We start from the raw sequence: 21,404 nt of genomic DNA, 5'->3' as shown, positions 1-21,404 counted from the left end.
CTCCGTTCATGGGATTCTCCAGGCAAGAGTACTGGAGTGGGGTGCCATTGCCTTAACAACACAAACAAAAATAGGTTATAAATGGTCTATGCTTTTCACCTAGAAATCGTGTGTTAAGATGGCAGTTATTTAATAAGAGATGCTATTAGTGATTTGGATCTAAAATGTAGGTGAAAAAAATCTAATCAATTACCTTTCATATATGGATAGAATGGATTTGGGATTTAATATGCAGAATTATTCATTTTATACAGGAAGAGAAGCTGGAGTCTCATTTACAAAACCTGTCCACTCTTATGGCACCAACGTACAAGAAACTTGCACCTGACGCATATAATAATCAGGTAAGTTTAAACAGTTATTGACAGTTATGGAGACACTTTACTTACTCATTATTGATGACCTACCTGTCTTTCCAGAAATATTTTCGAAGCAATGCTTTTCTTTTATCTAACTTTTTCTCTTCCTAATTGTTGAAGCCACTGTAGTGTTCTGTTTTTGATACATGAAAGTTATACCATCCAAAAGAGCATAATTCTGGTCTTTTAATCTGTAAAGATAATGAGTTTTTAAGGCTCACAAGCTGTTTTGCTTACTAATCTTGTTCTCATATGGATAATTTTATCTCTATAGACAGGCTTTAGTGGTTAATTAAATTATATGATTCAAACTATAGTTCCAACCACCTGTTAACCACCTGTTAACTGTTTTCATAGCAAGGCTATACATATAAAGCTATGGGTGTAGCACTTTGTAAGTGTATATCCATGTGATGAGATATATTAGATTTTGCTAGTTTCCCCGTTTTCTAAGTGTGTGCCAGGTTGTGCCTATATGGAAGGCTTGGTGACTTGTTTAGAGGTGCTCATGAAGGAGGCAAAAGACCATGAAGTCTACACGGTTTCAATAAACTCCTTCTTTAGAGGAGGAATGTAAAATGCCAACTATAGAAAAAAATGATAACAGCTGGGATAGAGGTATGCACACATTTCTGAAGGAATAAAAGCTTCTCCCTGAGGAGAGGAGAGCTGTAAGGTCATAAATGGCCTTGGAGGCCATACAAATATCTTTGAACTTTAAAATCCTGAAGATAAGAGGCCTATCACTGGGGTGTTCTAAGTGTATATTGGGGGCAGTGAGGGTGAAGCGGTTTAACTCTATAAGGTTGAAAGTGAGTGTTAGTTGCTCAGTTGTGTCCAACTCTTTGCAACCCCGTGGACTGGAGCCTATCAGGCTCCTCTGTCCATGGGATTCCCCAGGCAAGAAAACTGGAGTGGGTTGCCATGCCCTCCTCCAGGGGATCTACCTGACCCAGGGATCAAGCCAGGCCTCCCACATTGCCAGCAGATTTTTTACTGTCTGAGCCACCAAGGAAGTGGTGAGAGTGAAGTGTTTTAACTCTATATGGCTACTCAAGCCAAATAAATGAAATGCAGCTTAGATTAATGGAAGATTAAAGAAGTAAACTATTGCAGCCATTGGGCAAGACATGTTAAGGTCCTGACTTAACAAAATAGCAGCAGTGATAAAATGAAATAAATATATGAAATACTTGAGGTGGAACTGATAGTGACCAATTGGATTTGAGGATGAGCAAAGGAGAACTTGAGGATCCACCAAATTTCTGGCTTAGGTGGTTATTAATTAGTATTAGGAATCAGTGAAGAAAATTAAGTTTGGAGGAGATAATGAGAAGATAAATGTCATTTTGGACATGCTAGATTTGACATATTTCTAGGATAATTAGAAAAACAATCAGAAAAAAAAAAATCCAAGTTAGCACTGTGGGAGTTATCAAAATGCAGGAAGTAGTTAGTAGTAAATGTAATTTTTCAGAGTGGAGATTATAAAGATGAGAAGGGGCTAATGATTTTGACATTTAACAGTTTAGGGGTGAGTGGAGGAAGAGAAACCATTGAAGAAATGGCTGGGGGGGGCGGGGTAGGAACAATGGAATAGGAGAGGTTAAAGATTTAAGAGGAAGACTGATAGATGGGGAAAGCTGGAAGTGATGAGAAGGTATTCAGAGTATGCAGCAGCGGGGATATGAGGAAGTATGAGGAAGTATGAAGGGCAACATTTTTGCAAACATTGTTATTTGCAGTACTTAACAATGTTAAAGACTCTAAGGGGACTAGATTGGTCTACAGCAGAGACGGGACCAATTCTAATTAACAGTTTAGTTATTCTTTAACATGTGGACATCAACATTTTCCTCAAACCCCAATTCACTTTTTTTTTTAAGTAGCAAAGAGGGCAACTTTAATGATTGTCTCTTTATAAGTTGTTTTATGTCACACCTAGATTTTTAGAGATGTATATATGACTGTTTTAAATGTGGTTAATAACAGTGGGATTAATATTGTTATTTTACAACCTTACCTGTTTTAATCAGTGTCACAGGAAAGTATAAGGAATGGTTTGATACTGTTGTAAAACAGCTCTGGATAAGCAACACAATAAATCAAGCTATAAAAAGAAAATGAATTGAGTCTATATTGCTAGATTTCAAGTTTGGCCATTTTCTGTTGAATGAATTTTTTATAGAGGTTATTAATCAAATGGTTTTAGCTGAGAAATGGGACAGAACAAGCAGCATTGATGTTCACCTTACTCCTTTGATTCTTACTATAGACTGTATCATACAAACATGATTATCTAAGCATCTATATTCTCCTCTATTTGTGTTTGGAGTATTTTATGCATTTCCTAAACCTGGAATATCTAAAATATGAAGGAGCCTCAGATTTTTAAGTTATAACAACATGATTATGATTATATATAATTCCTTAGATATGTTTTAATATTTGTATATGAGCAAATGTGTAGATGTACTATGGGCTTCCCTGGTAACTCAGTGGTAAAGAATCTGCTTGCGAATGCAGGAGACCCAGGTTGATCCCTGGGTCAGGAAGATCCCCTGGAGAATTGGCAACCCACTCTAGTATTCTTGCTTGGGAAATCCCATGGACAAAGGAGCCTAACCAGTTGGCATAAAGTTTTGGTTAAGCACAATCAATAATGTCTAGAGATCTACTGTATAATTGTACCTATAATCAACAAATTTAAATTTAAACATTTTCTAAAATTGTAGCTCTCATGTTGTGTTACCACCATAAAATGCATACATACATTCATACATTAAAAAATAGACATAGTGTCTATATAAACTAAACCATCTAATGGCTAAGGATGAATAAGGTGTTTTTTTTAATTTCATGGTAGGTACTATTGGAAATATTTATCCATATAGCTTAACATGGTTTAGAGATCTGAAAAACAGCCATGTGATCGTTCCTACAGAATATGTAAAACATAAAAGTTATGGATGCTGCCAAGGTCTGTTATTTGGTCTTTGCCTCCTTTTCCCCAACTGAATATAATACCTTTATTTCTCACATATGCATGTTTTTCCTTGCTTTAGTCCTTGATTTCATAAAGTCTTACTGCTAAAGTTAAGCTTCATTGGGTCTTCACAGCATTTTTTCTGTCAGCTCCATGATATGAGAATATATTTTCTTAATTTAAATACACCTTCATATCTTCCAGTAGATTTGTATTTCTCTGTCTTTTCTATGATTATCTTACCACTAAAGTTTAGGCCTGAGTTAGCAGGCTTAAATCTTAAAATCATGTGCTTTCATCATATGTGGAGATGACATTTTAGACCAAGAGAACTTTCTATGACAGTGGAACTATTTCCTATCTACACTGGTTAGAATGGTAGTTACTAGCTACATGCAGTTACTGAATACTTCATATGTGGATAGTGCAGTTGATTTAATGAAATTTTCATTTTAATTAATTTAAATTTAAATTGCCACATGTGGCTGCTAGCTACCAAATTGAACAGCACAGCTTTACACCATCAGAAAGTCATCCACTTAGAACTGTCTTCCAGACCGATTAATTTCCAGTCATTCATTCACAGACTCCTGCATGGTGTTTCTTCTAAGACGGCATAAGTCTAAAACTCAAATAGATTTTGTATCATTTTTATTCAAGGAACAGAATAAAGCTAACTAGACCACAGCATGGACTAAATAGTCACAAACCACTGTGGTTTGTGAAATAGAGTGGTTGTTTACCTTTAGCCAGTCTCTCAAAAATGTTGTATAAACCTAATAGTAAATAATATTCAAGCCATCACAAACTTTATCATGTTATGACTTCAGCTTCTAGCCATGGTGGATTAGCAGAAACTGATTTACTTTCACACATTTTTAAAAAAAAGGAAAAATACACAAAACAGTAGTTTTTAGATATAAGACAATAAGAAACTCAAGATACTAACACTTAAGAGAAGGGAATTTTAAAAGGTAAACTTACAGTTACCCCAGCTTACTTCCTAAAGAGCACATTAGGCTTCAGGCAGGAAGGAGGAACCTACACAGATGCCATGGTTTTCTCTGTGTTAGGATACGAAGTTCAGAATTCGGTAAAAGTGCTGGAATTCACAATTCAGAGTCCCAAAGAGAAGAATGCTTCATTGAGAAGAGCTCCAGAGATCTGTAGAGTCTTCAGCTGTGTACTGAATGTTCCATGCATGTGAAGAGATTACCAGGGCCATGGAAAGAATCATCAAAAGAGGCAAAACAATCCTTTGATTTTATACAGGACTTGGACTAGTTATTGTTAATACCATCCAGAAGGAAAAGACACCCTAACATGAAAGATATTAAGTAGAGTATTTAGAATTTCCTGGCCTTGGTAACAGAAGTAGATTAGGCTGTTCTGGTTCCATCTAATAATGTTTAAAAGCAAGCCTTGAAAGGATCAAACTGATTCCAACAAACTTAGTGGGGGTGGGGGATGGTTTTCCCAGATGGCGCAGTGGCAAAGAAACCGTCTGCCAATGCAGGAGATGCAAGAGATGTGGGTTTGATCCTTCAGTCAGGAAGATCCCCTGGAGGAGGAAATGGCAACCCACTCCAGTATTCTTACCTGGGAAATTCCATGGCAAAGGAGCTTGGCAGGCTACAGTCCATGGGGTCACAAAGAGTCAGACACAACTGAGTACACACACATAACAGCATCTCAGAACAAAAAAAAAATTTTTTAGATGGAATTAATAGTGTATAGTAACTCATCAAAAATTACCAGATATACAAAGAAACTAGAAAACATGATCCATAATTGGGGGCAGGGGTAGGGAGCAATCAACAGAAATAGTTCCAGAAATGATATATGATAAGAATATATTGACAAGGGCATTAAAATCGCTAATATTTCATTTGCTCAAGACAATAGAGGAAAGTATGAGCATGACTTTAGAAACAGCTAAGAAGACATCAGACCCATACTGAACTTCTAGAGATGAAAAACATAATATCTGAATAAAAAATACAGTAGATGGAATTAACAGCAGATTAGTGAGCTTGAATATGTGGTGATAGAAATGTCCCAGTGTGAAAGAGGAAAAGCAAAACTGAAAAATAAAATGAATTGATCAAATGCCTATGGCACAGTATTATTACCCTAATATATGTGTAATTAGAATCCCAGGAGGAGGACAGAGAATATTTTAAAATATAATGGCCAATTACTCTTCAAGTTTGTTCAAAACAATAAACCCATTGATCCCAGAAGAAGCTCAGCAAGCCCCAAATAGAGGTTGTGGGGAGCGGGGGTAGAGATTAACAAAGAATGCTACATAAAGTCATATTAAAATCAAAAACATGAAGAGCAGATGGAGGAGGGGAAAGAAAAGACATTATTTATAGAGGAAAAATGATAATAGACATAGACAAATGCAAGAAAAAAAAGAAACATCTTTAAAGTACTGGGAAAAATAAATAAATAAAACTATCAATCTTGAAATCGGTAAAGACTCTAAAAACTGAAGGCAAAATAAAAATTTTTTTCAGACCTACCAAAGTTGAAATAATTTGCCACCAGCAGACTAACACTTCAAAAATGTTAAAGGAAGCCCTCTGATAGAAAAAACTAGACAGAAATCTGCATTGACAAAAAGGAATGAAGACATCATAAATAGTAGATATTTAAGAAAAAAGACTTTTTCCCTTATTTAAAAAATTTTCTTTAAAAGATAATTTGGTATTTTAAAATATATTTAAAATGTAATTTAAGGCTCATAACATGTAAAAGTGCAGAAGCTGGGGAATTGGAAATATACGGTTGTAAGATTCTTATATATGGAATAATATAATACTATATGGATAAACTATTACACTGCACTATAAACTTTAAAATAAGCAGCCACTAAAAAAAAGTGTATAGCCCCCCAGTAAAGAGATGAGAATAGAATCCCAAAGCATTTTTAAAAATATGGAACCAAAGATAAAACAAATATAAAACAAATAGCATATGGTATATTTAATCCCAGCAATATAAAAAAACCACATTAAAAGTAAATTTTTTTACCACTCCCAACTTAAAAGGTAGAGCTTGTGATATTGAATAATCACACTGATGTAAAACAATTATGATTTTAAAAAGCAAGAACCAAGAAATATTGTACTAATGTCAATCAAAAGCTGGAGTGATATCAATAGCAAGGTAGATTTCATGGCAGAGAATATTATAAAGATGATTTCATAGTGATAAAAAGGTCAGGTTAGCAAGACAACATAATCCTAACTATGCATATAATAAATAGCTTCAAATTATATTAAACAAAAACTGATAGAACTAAGAAATCTCCAACCGCAATCAATTTTCAGTATATCTTTCTCAATGACTGTTAGAACAAGTGGACAGAAAATTAATAAGGGAACAGAAGACTTGAACAGCACTTTTAACCAAATTGATGTTATTGGCATGTATAAAACTCCCCACACAATGACAGAGTTAACATTAATTTCAAGTGTACAAGGATGATTTACCAAGATAATTGTTTGGTGACCCAGAATATTAACTATCAGTAAATTTAAAAGTCACAAAGTATGTTCTCTGACCCTACAAAGTAAAAATCACAAATCTCAACAAAGAAACTATTTCAAACTGAATGAAAATGAAGATGTGGCATTGAAATTTGTGGGATACAACTTTGAATCCTTGCTTAAAGAAAGATTTATAGCATCAAACAGTTATATCAGAAGAGTATAAAGCCTCAAATCAGTGATCTTCTACCCTATGAAAGTTGGAGAAAAGGAATACTTTTAGCCTTATAAGAAACAGAAGGAAAGAAAAGCAGAAGTTAGAAACAGAAATCAATAAAATAGAATGCAGAAAACAAAATATATCAGTGAAGCCAAAAGCTATTTCTTTGAGTCAGTTTAATCAATAAAAAAATAGAAGATACAAATTGTTAATATCAAGAATTAGAGATGAGAAATCACTGTAGATCCTACAAATTAGTAATAGAAAATATTATTAAAACTTTATGAAAATAAAATCAATGACTTAGATGAAATGAACAAAGTCCTTAAAAGGCACAAATTACCAAAGGTTACTAAAGAAAAAATAAGTAGGACGTGGAAGAAACCTAGATGTCCACTGACAGATGAATGGATAAAGAAGTTGTGGTACATATATACAATGGAATATTACCTCAGCCATAAAAATGAACACATTTGAGTCAGTTCTAGTGAGGTGGATGAACCTAGAGCCTATTACACAGAGTGAAGCAAGTCATATACATTAGCATATGTAAAATAGACAGCTAATGGGAAGCTGCTGTATAACACAAGGAGCTCAGCACAGTACTCTGTGACGATGTAGAGGGCTGGGATGGGTGCGGGGTTTGGGGGAGGGTAGGGATATATGTCTATTTATGACTGATTCACATTGTTGCATGGCAGAAGCCAATACAACATTCTAAAGCAATTATCCTCCAATTAAAAATAAATTTTAAGAAAGAAAATAAATACCACAAATACTTCTGTGTCTAGTAAAGAAATTATAAGTAAAAACTTTCTCAAAAAGAAAACTCCAAACCCAAATGATTTTCCTTCCAAATTTTACCCATTATTTAAGAAAGAGATAACAATGGAAATTCTTCTAGAAAATAGCAAAGGAGTAAATACTTCCCAATTCCTTCTATGAGACTGGAAATATCCTGATACTAAAATCAGACAAGGACATCAAATAAAAAATAAAGTCCAATGATCTTCATGAATATTACTATGAAAGTTCTTAACAAAATTTCATGCAAATACATCCAATAATGGTGTAAAAGGAATAATACATCATAATCAAATGGAGTTTATTTCAGGAACAGTTAGTTCATTTAACAGTCAAAGATCAATCAATGTGATTCACTGTATTAACCAACATATTGGGGGAAAAAATATTCAACAGAGAAAAGGCATTTGACAAGATTTAACATTCATAGAAGGAAAATTTCTCAGCCTAATAAAGGGCATAGATGAAAAACCTAAAGCTAACATGAGTAATGGTGAAAGACTGAAAGCGACTGAGCGACTTCACTTTCACTTTTCACTTTCATGCCTTGGAGAAGGAAATGGCAACCCACTCCAGTGTTCTTGCCTTGAGAATCCCAGGGACGGGGGAGCCTGGTGGGCGGACGTCTATGGGGTTGCGCAGAGTCGGACACGACTGAAGCGACTTAGCAGCAGCAGCAGCAGCAGCAACTAAAGTGCTTAGTGTTTTTACAGCATGGCGGCAAGTTAAAGAAGCATTTCACTCCTTAACTTGTTCAAGGTAGAACTGTAATTTGCTTTACTCTATTTTATGACATGAAACTTTTTAATGTTATTTTGTGATAAAAAGTAAGTGTTTGCTCAGTTCTGTCTGACTCTTTGTGACCCCATGGACTATAGCCCACCAGGCTCCTCTATCTATGGAATTCTCCAGGTAAGAATACTGGAGTGGGTTGCCATTTCCTACTCCAGGGCATCTTCCTGACCCAGAGATTGAACCTGGGTTGATCTGCATTGATCAAATTTGCATTGGAGGCAGATTCTTTACCATCTGAGCTGTGCATCCATTTTGTGATGTGATCATGCCCATTATCTAAGGTAGACCTTTGACATCTGTGAAAACTCAATAAATGGAAACCTAAAATTAAAAAAACAAAAAAACACATTACTCAGAATAAGAAAAGGATGACCATTCTTACCACTTCTAGTTAACATCTTTCTTTTAACTTCTCAACTAGGTTTTACTGTTTGTTGACAATGTTCTCTGTGCCACATTTATAAATATAAGTTTAATATACAGCTGTCATACAGTAATAAAAATAAATACATAATTCTTTATCAAATGGATGTTTGCTTAATAAAATTCAAGATAGGTTTTCAGTTTTCATCTTAGCAGCAAGCTTTTTGTGGCATCCTAATTTTTTTAATTGAGGTATAGTTGATTTACCACATGAGTTTCACATGTACAACAGATATTCACAACTATTGAAGATTATACTTCATTTATAATTATTGTAAACTTTCAGCTGTGCTCCTTGTGCTGTATAAATATCCTTGTAGCTTATTCTATTTAACATCTAACTGGAAATTTTAGACAGTGCAGAAGGCAAGGATACAGATTTGAATATGAAGAAATAAAACTGTCCTTATTTGCAGACAACATGTGTATCTACATGGAAAATTCCAAAGAATCTACAAAAAAAAACACCTAGAACTAATAAATGGTTTACAACAGTTGCAAATTATATTTTCTATATACTAGCAATAAACAATTAGAAGTTGAAATGAAAACCAGTAGCATCAAAAATGAAATCCATAGCTACATATTTGACAGAACTGTATAAGACCTATGCACTGAAAACTACACAACACTGCTGAGAGACATTATAGAAGACTTAAATAACTAGAAGATATGCAGTGTTCATGGATCACAAGACTAAATATTATTTGTCAGTTTTTCCCAAATTAATCAATGGATTCAGTACATGACCTACCAATATCTTACCAGGTGTTCTGAAGGAGTTGACAAGGTGACGCCAAAATATAGAGAGAGAAGTGTAAAGAACGCATAGTAGTCAAACAGTTTTTTAAAGACCAAAATTTGAATATTTATACTCCAGGATTTCAAGATTTACTACAAATCTACATTTACTAGTAATTAAGACAGTTAGTTATTGGCCTACACACACATACACGTGCCTGTACACTGCTGCTGCTGCTGCTGCTAAGTCGATTCAGCCGTGTCCGACTCTGTGCGACCCCATAGATGGCAGCCCATTAGACTCCTCTGTCCCTGGGATTCTCCAGGCAAGAACACTGGAGTGGGTTGCCATTTCCTTCTCCAATGCATGAAAGTAAAAAGTGAAAATGAAGTCGCTCAGTCGTGTCCGACTCTTCGCGGCCCCATGGACTGCAGCCCACCAGGCTCCTCCATCCATGGGATTTTCCAGGCAAGAGTACTGGAGTGGGGTGCCATTGCCTTCTCGTATTACATAACAAAAGATCAGAATAGATAGTCTGGAAATAGATTCAACATGTATGGTCAAGTGATTTTCAACAAAGGCAATTCAATGGGATAAGTATAAACTTTTTTTACCCACTGGTGTTTGAACAGTTGAATATCCACATGGAAAAAAACTTCTTTGACTCTTATTCTGACACCCTATATGAAAATTAACTCAAAATGGATCCATTTGTATAAAATTCTAGAAAATACAAACTAATCTCTAGTGACAAAGCGGATCAGTAGTTTGCACTTGAGAAGAAAGTCATGTGGCTCAGCTGATAAAGAATCCGCCTGAAATGTGGGAGACCCCAGTTCAACCCCTGGGTTGGGAAGATCCCCTGGAGAAGGGACAGGCTACCCACTCCAGCATTCTGGCCTGGAGAATTCCACGGACTGTATAGTCCATGGGGTCACAAAGAGTCAGACACGACTGAGTGACTTTCACTTACTTACTTACTGGAGAACAAAGTAGGAGGCATGAAAGTAAAGAGGCATGAGGAAACTTTGGGGAAAGATGGATATGTACATTATTTTGTTTGTGGCAATGGTTTCACATATATATATAGTGTACTGTTTGATATATATATATATTAAACAGCAATATATTTAAAGTATAAGTCAATTATATCTCAATAACACTCTAAAAACTTTACTATGTCAAAGCATTTGCCCCATTTCACCTCATTCCATTGTGTTTGGGGATACAAAATATAATACTAAGGAATTTTTTGACCTGCTTGGTATACCTGTCTTAAACTGTTTTCTCAAATGTGTGCCTAAGAATTTCAGATGCCTCAGTCCTTCCCACTCATAGACACACTTCTATTTTTCAGATTGAATATGAACACAGAGCACCAGAGTGCCGTCTGGGTCTGAAGGAAGGCCGTCCATTCTCAGGGGTCACCGCGTGTTTGGACTTCTGTGCTCACGCCCACAGAGACTTGCAAAACATGCAGAATGGCAGCACACTGGTAGGTGGAGCTGAGGACAGGTTAGCAGCGTGTGCTGTTGAAGAGTAGAGGACGGAAGCTGGCAGCATTTAATTAGAGTACTCTGCTTCCTGCAGATGTCATCGTAGCGACCAGTGTTTTCATGAATGATTGCTGGTGCAAGTGACCTTACTTGGCATAACTAGTACTCGTATAACAGGTTGGCATATCAGTGGAAAACTGTTGAGAAGTACGTGAAAATCATGAACATTCTTGGTGCTAATCTAAACTGGTGACTAAACATTGCTAGCTATAATTGGATGTCAAAAAACAGCATTCAGAATTTAGTATCAAATATCTGGTAGGTTATAATCAGTTCATCAAAAAGTCATACACAAGCCAAGATACCAGTCTAACCTACATAGAGAAGATATATGAAAAATGTGTCGCCTTTGTCACAGTAACCACTATAGAAGGGTCAAAGTCCAAAACCACCTGTTGTAGCTACATATTACAGTCAGGGAAATGAATTGCCCTTAATTGGAAACTTTGCTAAGGGGAGACAATGGATCCATCTTAGGAGGGAGCAGTGTGTTCTATACCAATAAAACTCAGGGTGTGGCCTTGCACCTAGGGTGATAATGACCCAGGATGGAGATAAAGAATGGAAAAGCTCAAGTATAGAAACTATAAATTAATCAACCTAATGAGTCATCAGTTCGTGAGGTTCTGATGGCAAGTATACTGGAATGGTTTGCCATTCCCTCCTCCAGAATGCCAAAGAATTGAAGCCTTCAAACTGTGGTGCTGGAGAAGACTCCTGAAAGTCCCCTGGACAGCAAGGAGAGCAAACCAGTCAGTCTTAAATCAACCCTGAATACTCATTGGCAGGACTGATGCTGAAGGTGAAGCTCCAGTATTTTGGTCATCTGATGCAAACAGCCAACTCATTGGAAAAGTCCCTGATACTGAGAAAGATTGAGGGCAGAAAGAGAAGAGAGCATCAGAGGATGAGATGGCTGGGTGGCATCACCAGTGCAATGGACATGAACTTGGGCAAACTTCAGGAGGTGGTGAGGGACAGGCATATCTGGTATGCTGCAGTCCATGGGGTCACAAAGAATCAGACATGACTGAGCGACGGAACAACAGTGAGTCATCAACATAGATTTAAGTGTATCTGAGGAAGACGAGACCTAACGTGGAAAATATAAGGCAGGCACTATAGTTCTATTACAGAGGAGAAAATAATTCAGAGAGGCAGTAGAAGTAATTTGAGGAAGCTGGTTTGAAATTTTTGTTGAAAAGCAGAGAAGGTATTAATACCTATAATTTAGAGCAGGGGTTGGACACTTTCTGTTAAAAAGCTTTGCAGGCCACATAGGATCTCTGTAATGTTCTTTGGGTCCCTCCCAATAAAAAGTTCTTTAAAAATGAAAAAAAAAAAATCTTAATTCACTGGCCATACAAAAAAACAGGCTGCAAGGCAGACTGGCCACTAACCCAAGTTTGCTAACTTTTGATCCAGGAGAACAAACACGAGGCTTATCATCTATAATATCTTATATCATCACTAATCAGGTATTGAACATCTGCTCATTTGGAGGCTCAAATGATAGATGGAGCTATAGTTGGTCCTGAAGATAACCAGATTCCTCTTCAGCAAGGAGATGGGGAGCAGGCAGAGGAAGAAGAAATTTTTAAGTGGAGGGGAATTTACCTCTGATAGACTGCAATTTCTGTAAGGTTAGATGGAAGCTGCACAAGAGAAGTAGAAGTGAGTAGGGATAAATTGTGGGAAAAGGTGACAGATGGTCAGAGACAAGGATTTGGGATGACTTATGTGTACCATTTTAATACCATTACACGTTAAACGTATTTACAAACATAAATCTAACAATCACATTCCTTTCAAGCATATCTCTCAATGATTTTTATGTTACCTTGGGTTTTAAATAATTGTGGTCACATTTTCTCAATTAAAAACACTCAATACTCAAAGCTAGTATTTCAAAACCAACAGTCTTTCAAAGCCAATGTGATTGTGGCCAACCAAAAAAAAAAAAAAGTACCATCAAGTTATCAGAGCAGCAGAAGTAGCTTTTTTTCCTTTTTAGAAAAGAAATGAGAAAGAAGAGAAACAATAAGTTAGATTTCACAGAGTATAGAGGAGAGAAAAGAAAGGTGGAAACAGCATTAAGTTACATATGAATCAAATCTTTAGTTTTACATTATTTAGATTTCACTTTGTTATCTGGTGCAAATTTCCTAAACACAGTTAAGGAGAGTTAGGTGTGAAGAAAGATGTGAAATTTCTTTGTGCACAAAAGTATGAAATGAGGCGAATGTGATATTACCAAAAACAGAGGAAGTCGTTTTGGTGGAGGAAACTTGTAGTTTCTTTTTTGAAGAGGCTTCACCTCTAGCACATCTATTTTGTTAAGTGTGAAAAGTGGAAGATTGCTACACTTTGGGTACAGTACAGTTTCTTCCCTTAGAAATGTCTGTGAGGAACAGGGTCACTACAAGTAACAATTCCTGATAGATTAAAAAAAAAATGAACTTATTTATCTTGATGTACCATTTTGATGCAGTCTTCATTAATAGACAAACATGGTTTTAGGGTAACAAACCAATCTGGTCCAGTAGGCCAGCACCATGAATCTAAATACTGAGGAGAAACTCACACACACCAGCTTTCATTTGGACTGAAACTGAAGCTGTGCTCTCTTACTCCCCTGCCAGGTATGCACCCTCACCAGAGAAGACAATCGAGAAATTGGAGGAAAACCTGAGGATGAGCAGCTCCATGTTCTGCCTCTCTACAAAGTCTCTGATGTTGATGAATTTGGCAGTGTAGAAGCTCAGGAGGAGAAAAAACGAAACGGTGCCATTCAGGTACTGAGTTCTTTTCGGCGGAAGGTCAGGATGTTAGCAGAGCCGGTCAAGACGGGCCGACAGAGGAAACTAGAAGCCAAGAAAGCTGCAGCTGAAAAGCTTTCCTCTTTGGAGACCAGCACAAATAAGAGTGAAAAAGAAAAGTCAGCCGCATCTCGTCTGAAACAGACTGAAAATGCAAGCCAGGCTAAACAGCTGGCAGGTAAATCTAACGTGAAGTGCTGTAGATTCTTGTGTTAGATGACACATTTTAAAAGTGAACATTGTTGATTCTGGAAGGTTAAGTTCAGCCATGGTCTTCGTTCCATACCAGAATTTTCTCTAAGGTAGCAAGGCCCAGGCTTTGTTCTTGGAGATGTAATGAGATGTTGCACCATTAGCCCCAGTTTGAGGAGGAAGTTTGGATTTTATTTTCTAATAAATGGCAGAGTTTTATGGTAAGTGATGTGGTGAAATTAGAGTTATTAGCAATGACTGGCAAGCCAAATTGGAGGTAGAGTAACTAATAGCTTGGAGACAGATGCAGTCAACCAAGAGGGAGATAAAAAGAGCTTGAACTTGGTGTAGTGAAGATGATAGAAGCGAATTCTTCCAAAATGATTATCAATACATCAGTGAAAAAACCATTAGAATGAAGGAGAAAAAATAGTTAAAGATGGCTCTAAAGTTATAAGCCCAGATAATAGTACTATTTATTGAGATATGGAAGGGGAAGGGCAGGAGAACAAGATACCTTTCCTTAGCCAGATTGAGTCTGAGGTATGCAAGGGGGCTCCACATACAGTTCTTATAAAACTTTTACCCATCAAACTAGATCACATCTATAGTTATAGCAATAGAGCATTATTTATCAATGCCTAGTGAATATTCTCTTTCTAAAGCTTCTTGCTTTATGACTATAGTTAATACTCTAAAAAATAAAATCATACAACATGTTGTCCATATCCAAATTTAAGAAATGGTATTGACCTAGCCATAAACAAAAGAAAAATGTGTATCTTTTGCGTTAGTATCCTGCTTTGCTAGGAACCGCCCATCTCTGCTTCACTAAGTCAAATCTCCCTACTGATTGATTTGTCTCTGAATCTCAGAGATAAAACTAAGTCATTTAGAATCATATGTCAAAGATGTTTAATAAATATTTGTTGATATGTTGATTTACACTAAGTAAATCCTATCCACTCCCTGATAGCTCCTTTAAGTTAGCTATATAGTATAATCAGTAAGAACTTTGCATCTAGTTCCTTCTAACTGGCCTCTGCAGTAGTCATTTCAGTTCTCAGAACTGCCATTGCAGCTCCATTTATCTGTTCTGATCTCATATTACTTTTTCTTTTTTTTTGCTTAAGTGAAGTCATGAAACAGAAGTGTGACTTTTACCAGTTTCACATGCAAAGCTAAACGTTTCTTTAAAGTTCTATCTATAACTGTGTGGATTTCCTTCCTGGAAAGCATGCTAATGAAATAGAGTTTGCCAATTGTATAAGGTGTTTTGGGTATTTAAATGAATGCCATTTTTTTTTTTCTCATAGCATTGCTAAATCTTCCGTAACAAATTCTCTTGCTTCTTTACCCATTTAACATTGTTTGCCAGGCAATGGAGAAATAAAGTGAAATGAGACAGGATCCTTTCCCTCAAGGAATTGCTTTACAGTGAGGTGAAGAAAGAACTCAACATGGATAATTCCAATATCCATTATATATAAATTCCAGTATCCAGTATATTATGACTGTTGCTTTATCTGACTTAATGTTTGCAGTGACTATGACCAAGAATTACAGAAGCACTAGAAGCTGGCTTTAGAGAAGGCTTCCTTGAGGAAAGGATGACTGCGTCAAGGAAGGGCAGGGAGATGGGGAGGATGGGGCGGGGCACTTCAGTAGACAGTGTGGCGTGATCAAAAGCACAGAAGCTCCAGAGCACATGGTGCCCTCAGTGGAATGGCTTTTGGATGTTTTATTACATTTCCCACCATTCACCCAGTTGCACTGTTATGGATTCTGCCATTTTATTTCTAACACTTTAGACACAGAAAATTATGCACGACAGTGATTAGAGAGCTCTGATGTTACTCTTACCCTTGTTTGACAGGTCTTGCATAATTCTAGTCCTGGTTCTCACATGCGTGTACACGTCCTCACTGGCCTTCATAAAATGATAATCAAGCATATTTGTCCCTGCTCTCTCTTATCCTGTCCACAGAACTTCTGCAACCTCCTGGACCAGTCATGCAGCTGCCCCAGCAGCCCCAGTCCCAGCCCCAACTGCAGAAACAACTTCCACAGCCCCAGCAGCAGCCGCCACAGCTGCAGCAGCCCCAGCAGCAGCCCCCACAGCAGCAGCCACATCACCCCTTAACTAATAACTCTCAGTCAGAGTCGGTCAGCTCGTACTCCTCGTCTGGATCCACCAATCTGTACATGAGACGGCCCAATGCAATGAGCCCTTATCCAGGCTCTTCGCATACTTCAGATATTTATGGAGGTGCCAACCCTGTGAACCTCTATTCCACCTCATCCCAAGCTGCAGGTTCCTATTTGAATTCTTCCAATCCCATGAGCCCCTACCCTGGGCTTTTGAATCAGAGTAACCAGTATCCATCATATCAATGCAATGGAAACATATCAGTGGACAACTGCTCCCAATATCTGGGCTCCTATTCTCCCCAGTCTCAGCCCATGGATCTCTATAGGTATCCAAACCAAGACCCTCTCTCTAAGCTAAATCTGCCACCCATCCACACACTTTACCAGCCAAGGTTTGGAAACAGCCAGAGTTTTACTTCTAAATACTTAGGTTATGGAAACCAAAATATGCAAGGAGATGCCTTCAGCAGCTGTACTATCAGACCAAATGTACACCATGTAGGGACATTTCCTCCTTATTCCACGCATGAGATGGATGGCCACTTCATAGGAGCCACCTCTAGATTACCGCCCAATTTGAGCACTTCAAACATAGACTATAAAAATGGTGAGCATCACCCAGCGTCTCATTTAATCCATAACTACAGTGCAGCTCCAAACATGTTCAACAGCTCCCTTCATGCTCTGCATCTCCAAAACAAGGAGAACGACATGCTGTCCCACACAGCGAATGGCTTATCTAAGGTGCTTCCGGGTCTTAACCATGAGAGAACTCCTTCTGTGCAGGAAGGCTTGCACAAAGTACACGAGGCTGGCAGTCAGGAAAAGCAGCCTTCGGCCACCGAGGACAATGATGAGGTCTGGTCTGACAGCGAGCAGAGCTTCCTGGATCCTGACATCGGAGGAGTGGCTGTGGCTCCAACTCATGGGTCAATTCTCATCGAGTGTGCAAAGCGCGAGCTGCACGCCACGACCCCTTTAAAGAATCCCAACAGGAATCACCCCACCAGGATCTCGCTTGTCTTTTACCAGCACAAGAGCATGAATGAGCCAAAACATGGCTTAGCGCTCTGGGAAGCCAAAATGGCCGAGAGAGCCCGTGAGAAAGAGGAAGAAAAGTGCGGCCCGGACTATGTGTCTCAGAAAACCCACGGCAAAAAGGTGAAACGGGAGCCCACTGAGCCGCATGAACCTTCCGAACCCACTTACCTGCGCTTCATCAAGTCCCTTGCTGAAAGGACCATGTCCGTGACCACAGACTCCACAGTAACTACATCTCCATATGCCTTCACTAGGGTCACGGGGCCTTACAACAGATACATATGATGTCGCCCCTTGAGTTGGTTACCTCATTTGAAAAGACCACAACCAACTTGTCCGTTAGTGTAGTTCTCATGACGTGGGCAGTGGTGAAAGGACACAGTAATCCTGACAAATGTGGTGGGAAGAACCTCGGCTCACCAGCAAAACAAGAGGTCATCTTGCCATAGCACTTAATTTCCACTGACTCCTAAGTGGTCACAGATGGAATCTAGGCAAAAGACCAAAGCATTCTATGCAAAAAGAAGGTGGAGAAGGAAGTGTTCCACAATTTACATTTTTAAACACTGGTTCTATTACTGGACGGGACGATATGTAAATGTGATTCCCCCCCTTTACAACTCTACACATCTGTGACCACTTCTAATAATACCAAGTTTGCATAGTCATGGAACACAAATCAAGTACTGTAGTATTACAGGGGCAGGAATCTTAAAATACCATCTGGTGCTGAATATACAATGTACTGAAATACTGGAATTATGGCTTTTAAACATGCAGTTTTTACTGTAACCTTAATATTAACTTTTATTTATCAAAATAGCTACAGGAAGCGTGAATAGACAGCAAAACACTGAATTTGTTTGGATGTTCTAAGAAATGGTGCTAAGAAAATGGTGTCTTTAACAGTTGAAAATTTAATGCCTTTATACCGTCAAGATGCTATCAGTGTACTCTGATGCCCTTGAATAATGGGGGTACCTTTTCATTCAAGTTTTTAATCATAATTACCTATTCTTACACAAGCTTAGTTTTTAAAATGTGGACATTTTAAAGGCCTCTGGATTTTGCTCATCCAGTGAAGTCCTTGTAGGACAATAAACATATATGTACATATATATACACATATGTATATGTGCACAGACATGTATATCTATAAATATTTTAAATGGTGTTTTAGAAGCACTTTGTCTACCTAAGCTTTGACAACTTGAACAATGCTAAGGTACTGAGATGTTTAAAAAAAGAAAAAGAAAAAAAGTTTACTTTCATTTTAGAATGAAAAGTTGATTTTTTTAAGGAAAGCTTTTAAAATATTTTTGCTTTTAGCCATGCATCTGCTGATGAGCAATGTATCCATTTTTATTACAGCCAGTTACATCCAAAATGGGGCTTACTGGATTCAAGGGAATACATTAGTCCACAAAACACATGTTTTCTGGTGCTCATCTTACATGCTATACTGTAAAACAGTTTTATACAAAATTGTATGACAAGTTCATTGCTCAAATATGTAGAGTTTTAAGAATTTTCTATTAACTGCAGGTAATAAATAAAAGCATGCTACAGACTCAACAAAGCTAGTTCACTTAAGCCAATGCTGTTTTATGGATCTGTATGGTTCCCTTTGGTGAACCAAATGGCAGTCTGCCTTTGTGTTGATAATTGTACATTTTAATGTTGTCATGTCTTAGCTTAAGTGTCCTCTTTACCAGAAAGATTGAGCAGACTGATGCCTGCATAAGATGAATAAACAGGGTTAGTTCCGTGTGAATCTATTAATTAAAAAAATTTAAAAACAGGCAGCTGGTTTGCTGTGGTGGTTTTAAATCATTAATTTGTATAAAGAAATGAAAGAGATGTATAGTAAGTAAATTAAATTGTAAACAAACTTTTTTAACGCAATGCTTTAGTATTTTAGTACTGTAAAAAGAAATTAAAATATATACATATATATAAATATATATATATAGAGATTTGAAACAAAATTCACATCATGATGGTGCTACTCAACCTGCTACAAATATATCATAATGTGAGCTAAGAATTCATTAAAGGTTTGAGTGATGTTCCTACTTGTCATATACCTCAACACTAGTTTGGCAATAGGATATTGAACTGAGAGTGAAAGCTTAGAGCATTGTGTACCATCATTTTTTTCCAAGGCTTTTTTTTTTTTAGTTAAAAAAAAAAACATACCTTTTTCCAATACTTGATTTCTTAGCAAGTATAACTTGAACTTCAACCTTTTTGTTCTAAAAATTCAGGGATATTTCAGCTCATGTTCTCCTTATGCCAACACGTCACCTGTGTTCATGTAAAATTGTTGTAGGTTAATAATATATTCTTTTTCAGGGATTTAACCCTTTTATTTTGAATCCCTCCTATTTTACTTGTATATGTCCTGATGTAACTAAAACTAATCTTGTAAATCTGTTGGCTGTTTTTATTGTAAAGAAAAGCATTTTAAGAGTTTGGAAAATCTTTTGACTGTTTCAAGCAGAAAAAAATTACATGAAAATAGAATGCACTGAGTTGATAAAGGGAAAATTGTAAGTCAGGAGTTTGGCAAGTGGCTGTTGGCTAGAGTCTTTAACTCTCTAAATAAAAGATGTTTTGATCCTGTAATCAATACAGGTACAGATCCACAGGACTTTTCTACACAAGCAAAACACTTAGGGGGATGGTGTGCAATCAACTGTACAATTATGTCTTAGTCTGTGTACATTTTTGCTTTTTAACATTTCAAATAAATTCTTTATCAATGGAGGCCTTTGAGTTTTATTGGTCAAATCTTAATGGATTTTTTTAGTCAAAACATGGCTTTTGTCTTTAAAATAAATTTTTCTTCTCTAGTTTTTGGCTGTGACCAGTTTACAAGCATTTCAAGAACATTTGCTTTATATATTTCAAACTGCATGATTTGAATGTTTTGCATATGCCATGTATCTAACCCTAAATATTTGGTTACTACATGCACATTTGTTGATTTTGAGTCAACCAAATCCCTAGATGAGTGAATATTTGGTTTCTGTATCAATCCACTGTCATTTGTCAAACTGCTGGCCAACAGAGCAGGACGTATAGTTTGGGGGGTTGAGGAGAGGCTAGGTAGGAAGGAGAAGAAATTAAGTGGCATATTGTAAATATCAGATCTATAATTGTAAATATCAAACCTGCCTCAGAATGAATGGAAAGCAGATCTCCAATTTGCTTATATAGGAATATCAGGTTGACTATATAGCCATACTTGAAAATGCTTTTGAGTGGTGTCAACTTTACTTGAATGAATTTTTCATCCTGATTGACGCACAGTGGTGTACAGTTCACTTCTAAAGCTAGTGGTTAACTTGTGTAGGAAACTTCTGCCGTCTGACACTAAGATAATGAGTTCTGTGTGCATTTTTCTACGCTTTTTTTAAAAACTTATTTTCATGAGATGTTCGGTTTGTCTATAAAAATCTGAGGATGGTTATAAATACTGTAAGTATTGTAATGTTATGAATGCAGGTTATTTGAAAGCGTTTATTATTATATCATTCCTGATAACGCTATGTGAGTGTTTTTAATAAAATTTATATTTATTTAATGCACTCTAAGTATTGTCTTGTTGTTGAAGTTTCTGTTCACTTCCTGAATTACTGCCACCTCAGTGGGGCAGAAGGTAATGAAAAACAGGAGCTTTTTAAAGATACTTTTTAGATGGTTATTCTTAATAGTAAACTATATCTAATCAGATCAGATCAGTTGCTCAGTCATGTCTGACTCTTTGTGACCCCATGAATCGCAGCACGCCAGGCCTCCCTATCCATCACCAAC

The 21,404-nt window shown here is 37.0% G+C and overlaps 1 protein-coding gene across 5 annotated transcripts in view; it reads left to right on the top strand.

Moving 5' to 3' along the window:
• The window catches only part of TET2 (tet methylcytosine dioxygenase 2), a 143,668-nt gene extending 122,484 nt beyond the window's left edge, over nucleotides 1-21,184 (top strand). For all 5 annotated transcript variants that reach the window (XM_061419482.1, XM_061419480.1, XM_061419481.1 and 2 more), the window contains 4 exons: nucleotides 255-344; nucleotides 11,184-11,321; nucleotides 14,025-14,379; nucleotides 16,381-21,184. In XM_061419482.1, coding sequence (XP_061275466.1) covers nucleotides 255-344; nucleotides 11,184-11,321; nucleotides 14,025-14,379; nucleotides 16,381-17,870 — 2,073 coding nt within the window. In that variant the 3' untranslated portion in view covers nucleotides 17,871-21,184. The remainder of the gene's footprint in view (nucleotides 1-254; nucleotides 345-11,183; nucleotides 11,322-14,024; nucleotides 14,380-16,380) is intronic.
• Nucleotides 21,185-21,404: the final 220 nt, after the last annotated feature.

Source organism: Bos javanicus, chromosome 6, assembly GCF_032452875.1.
Source record: "Bos javanicus breed banteng chromosome 6, ARS-OSU_banteng_1.0, whole genome shotgun sequence".
Lineage (NCBI taxonomy): Eukaryota > Metazoa > Chordata > Mammalia > Artiodactyla > Bovidae > Bos > Bos javanicus.
The sequence above is the reverse complement of the archived record's forward strand: the minus strand, read 5'-3'. Positions and strand labels throughout refer to the sequence as shown.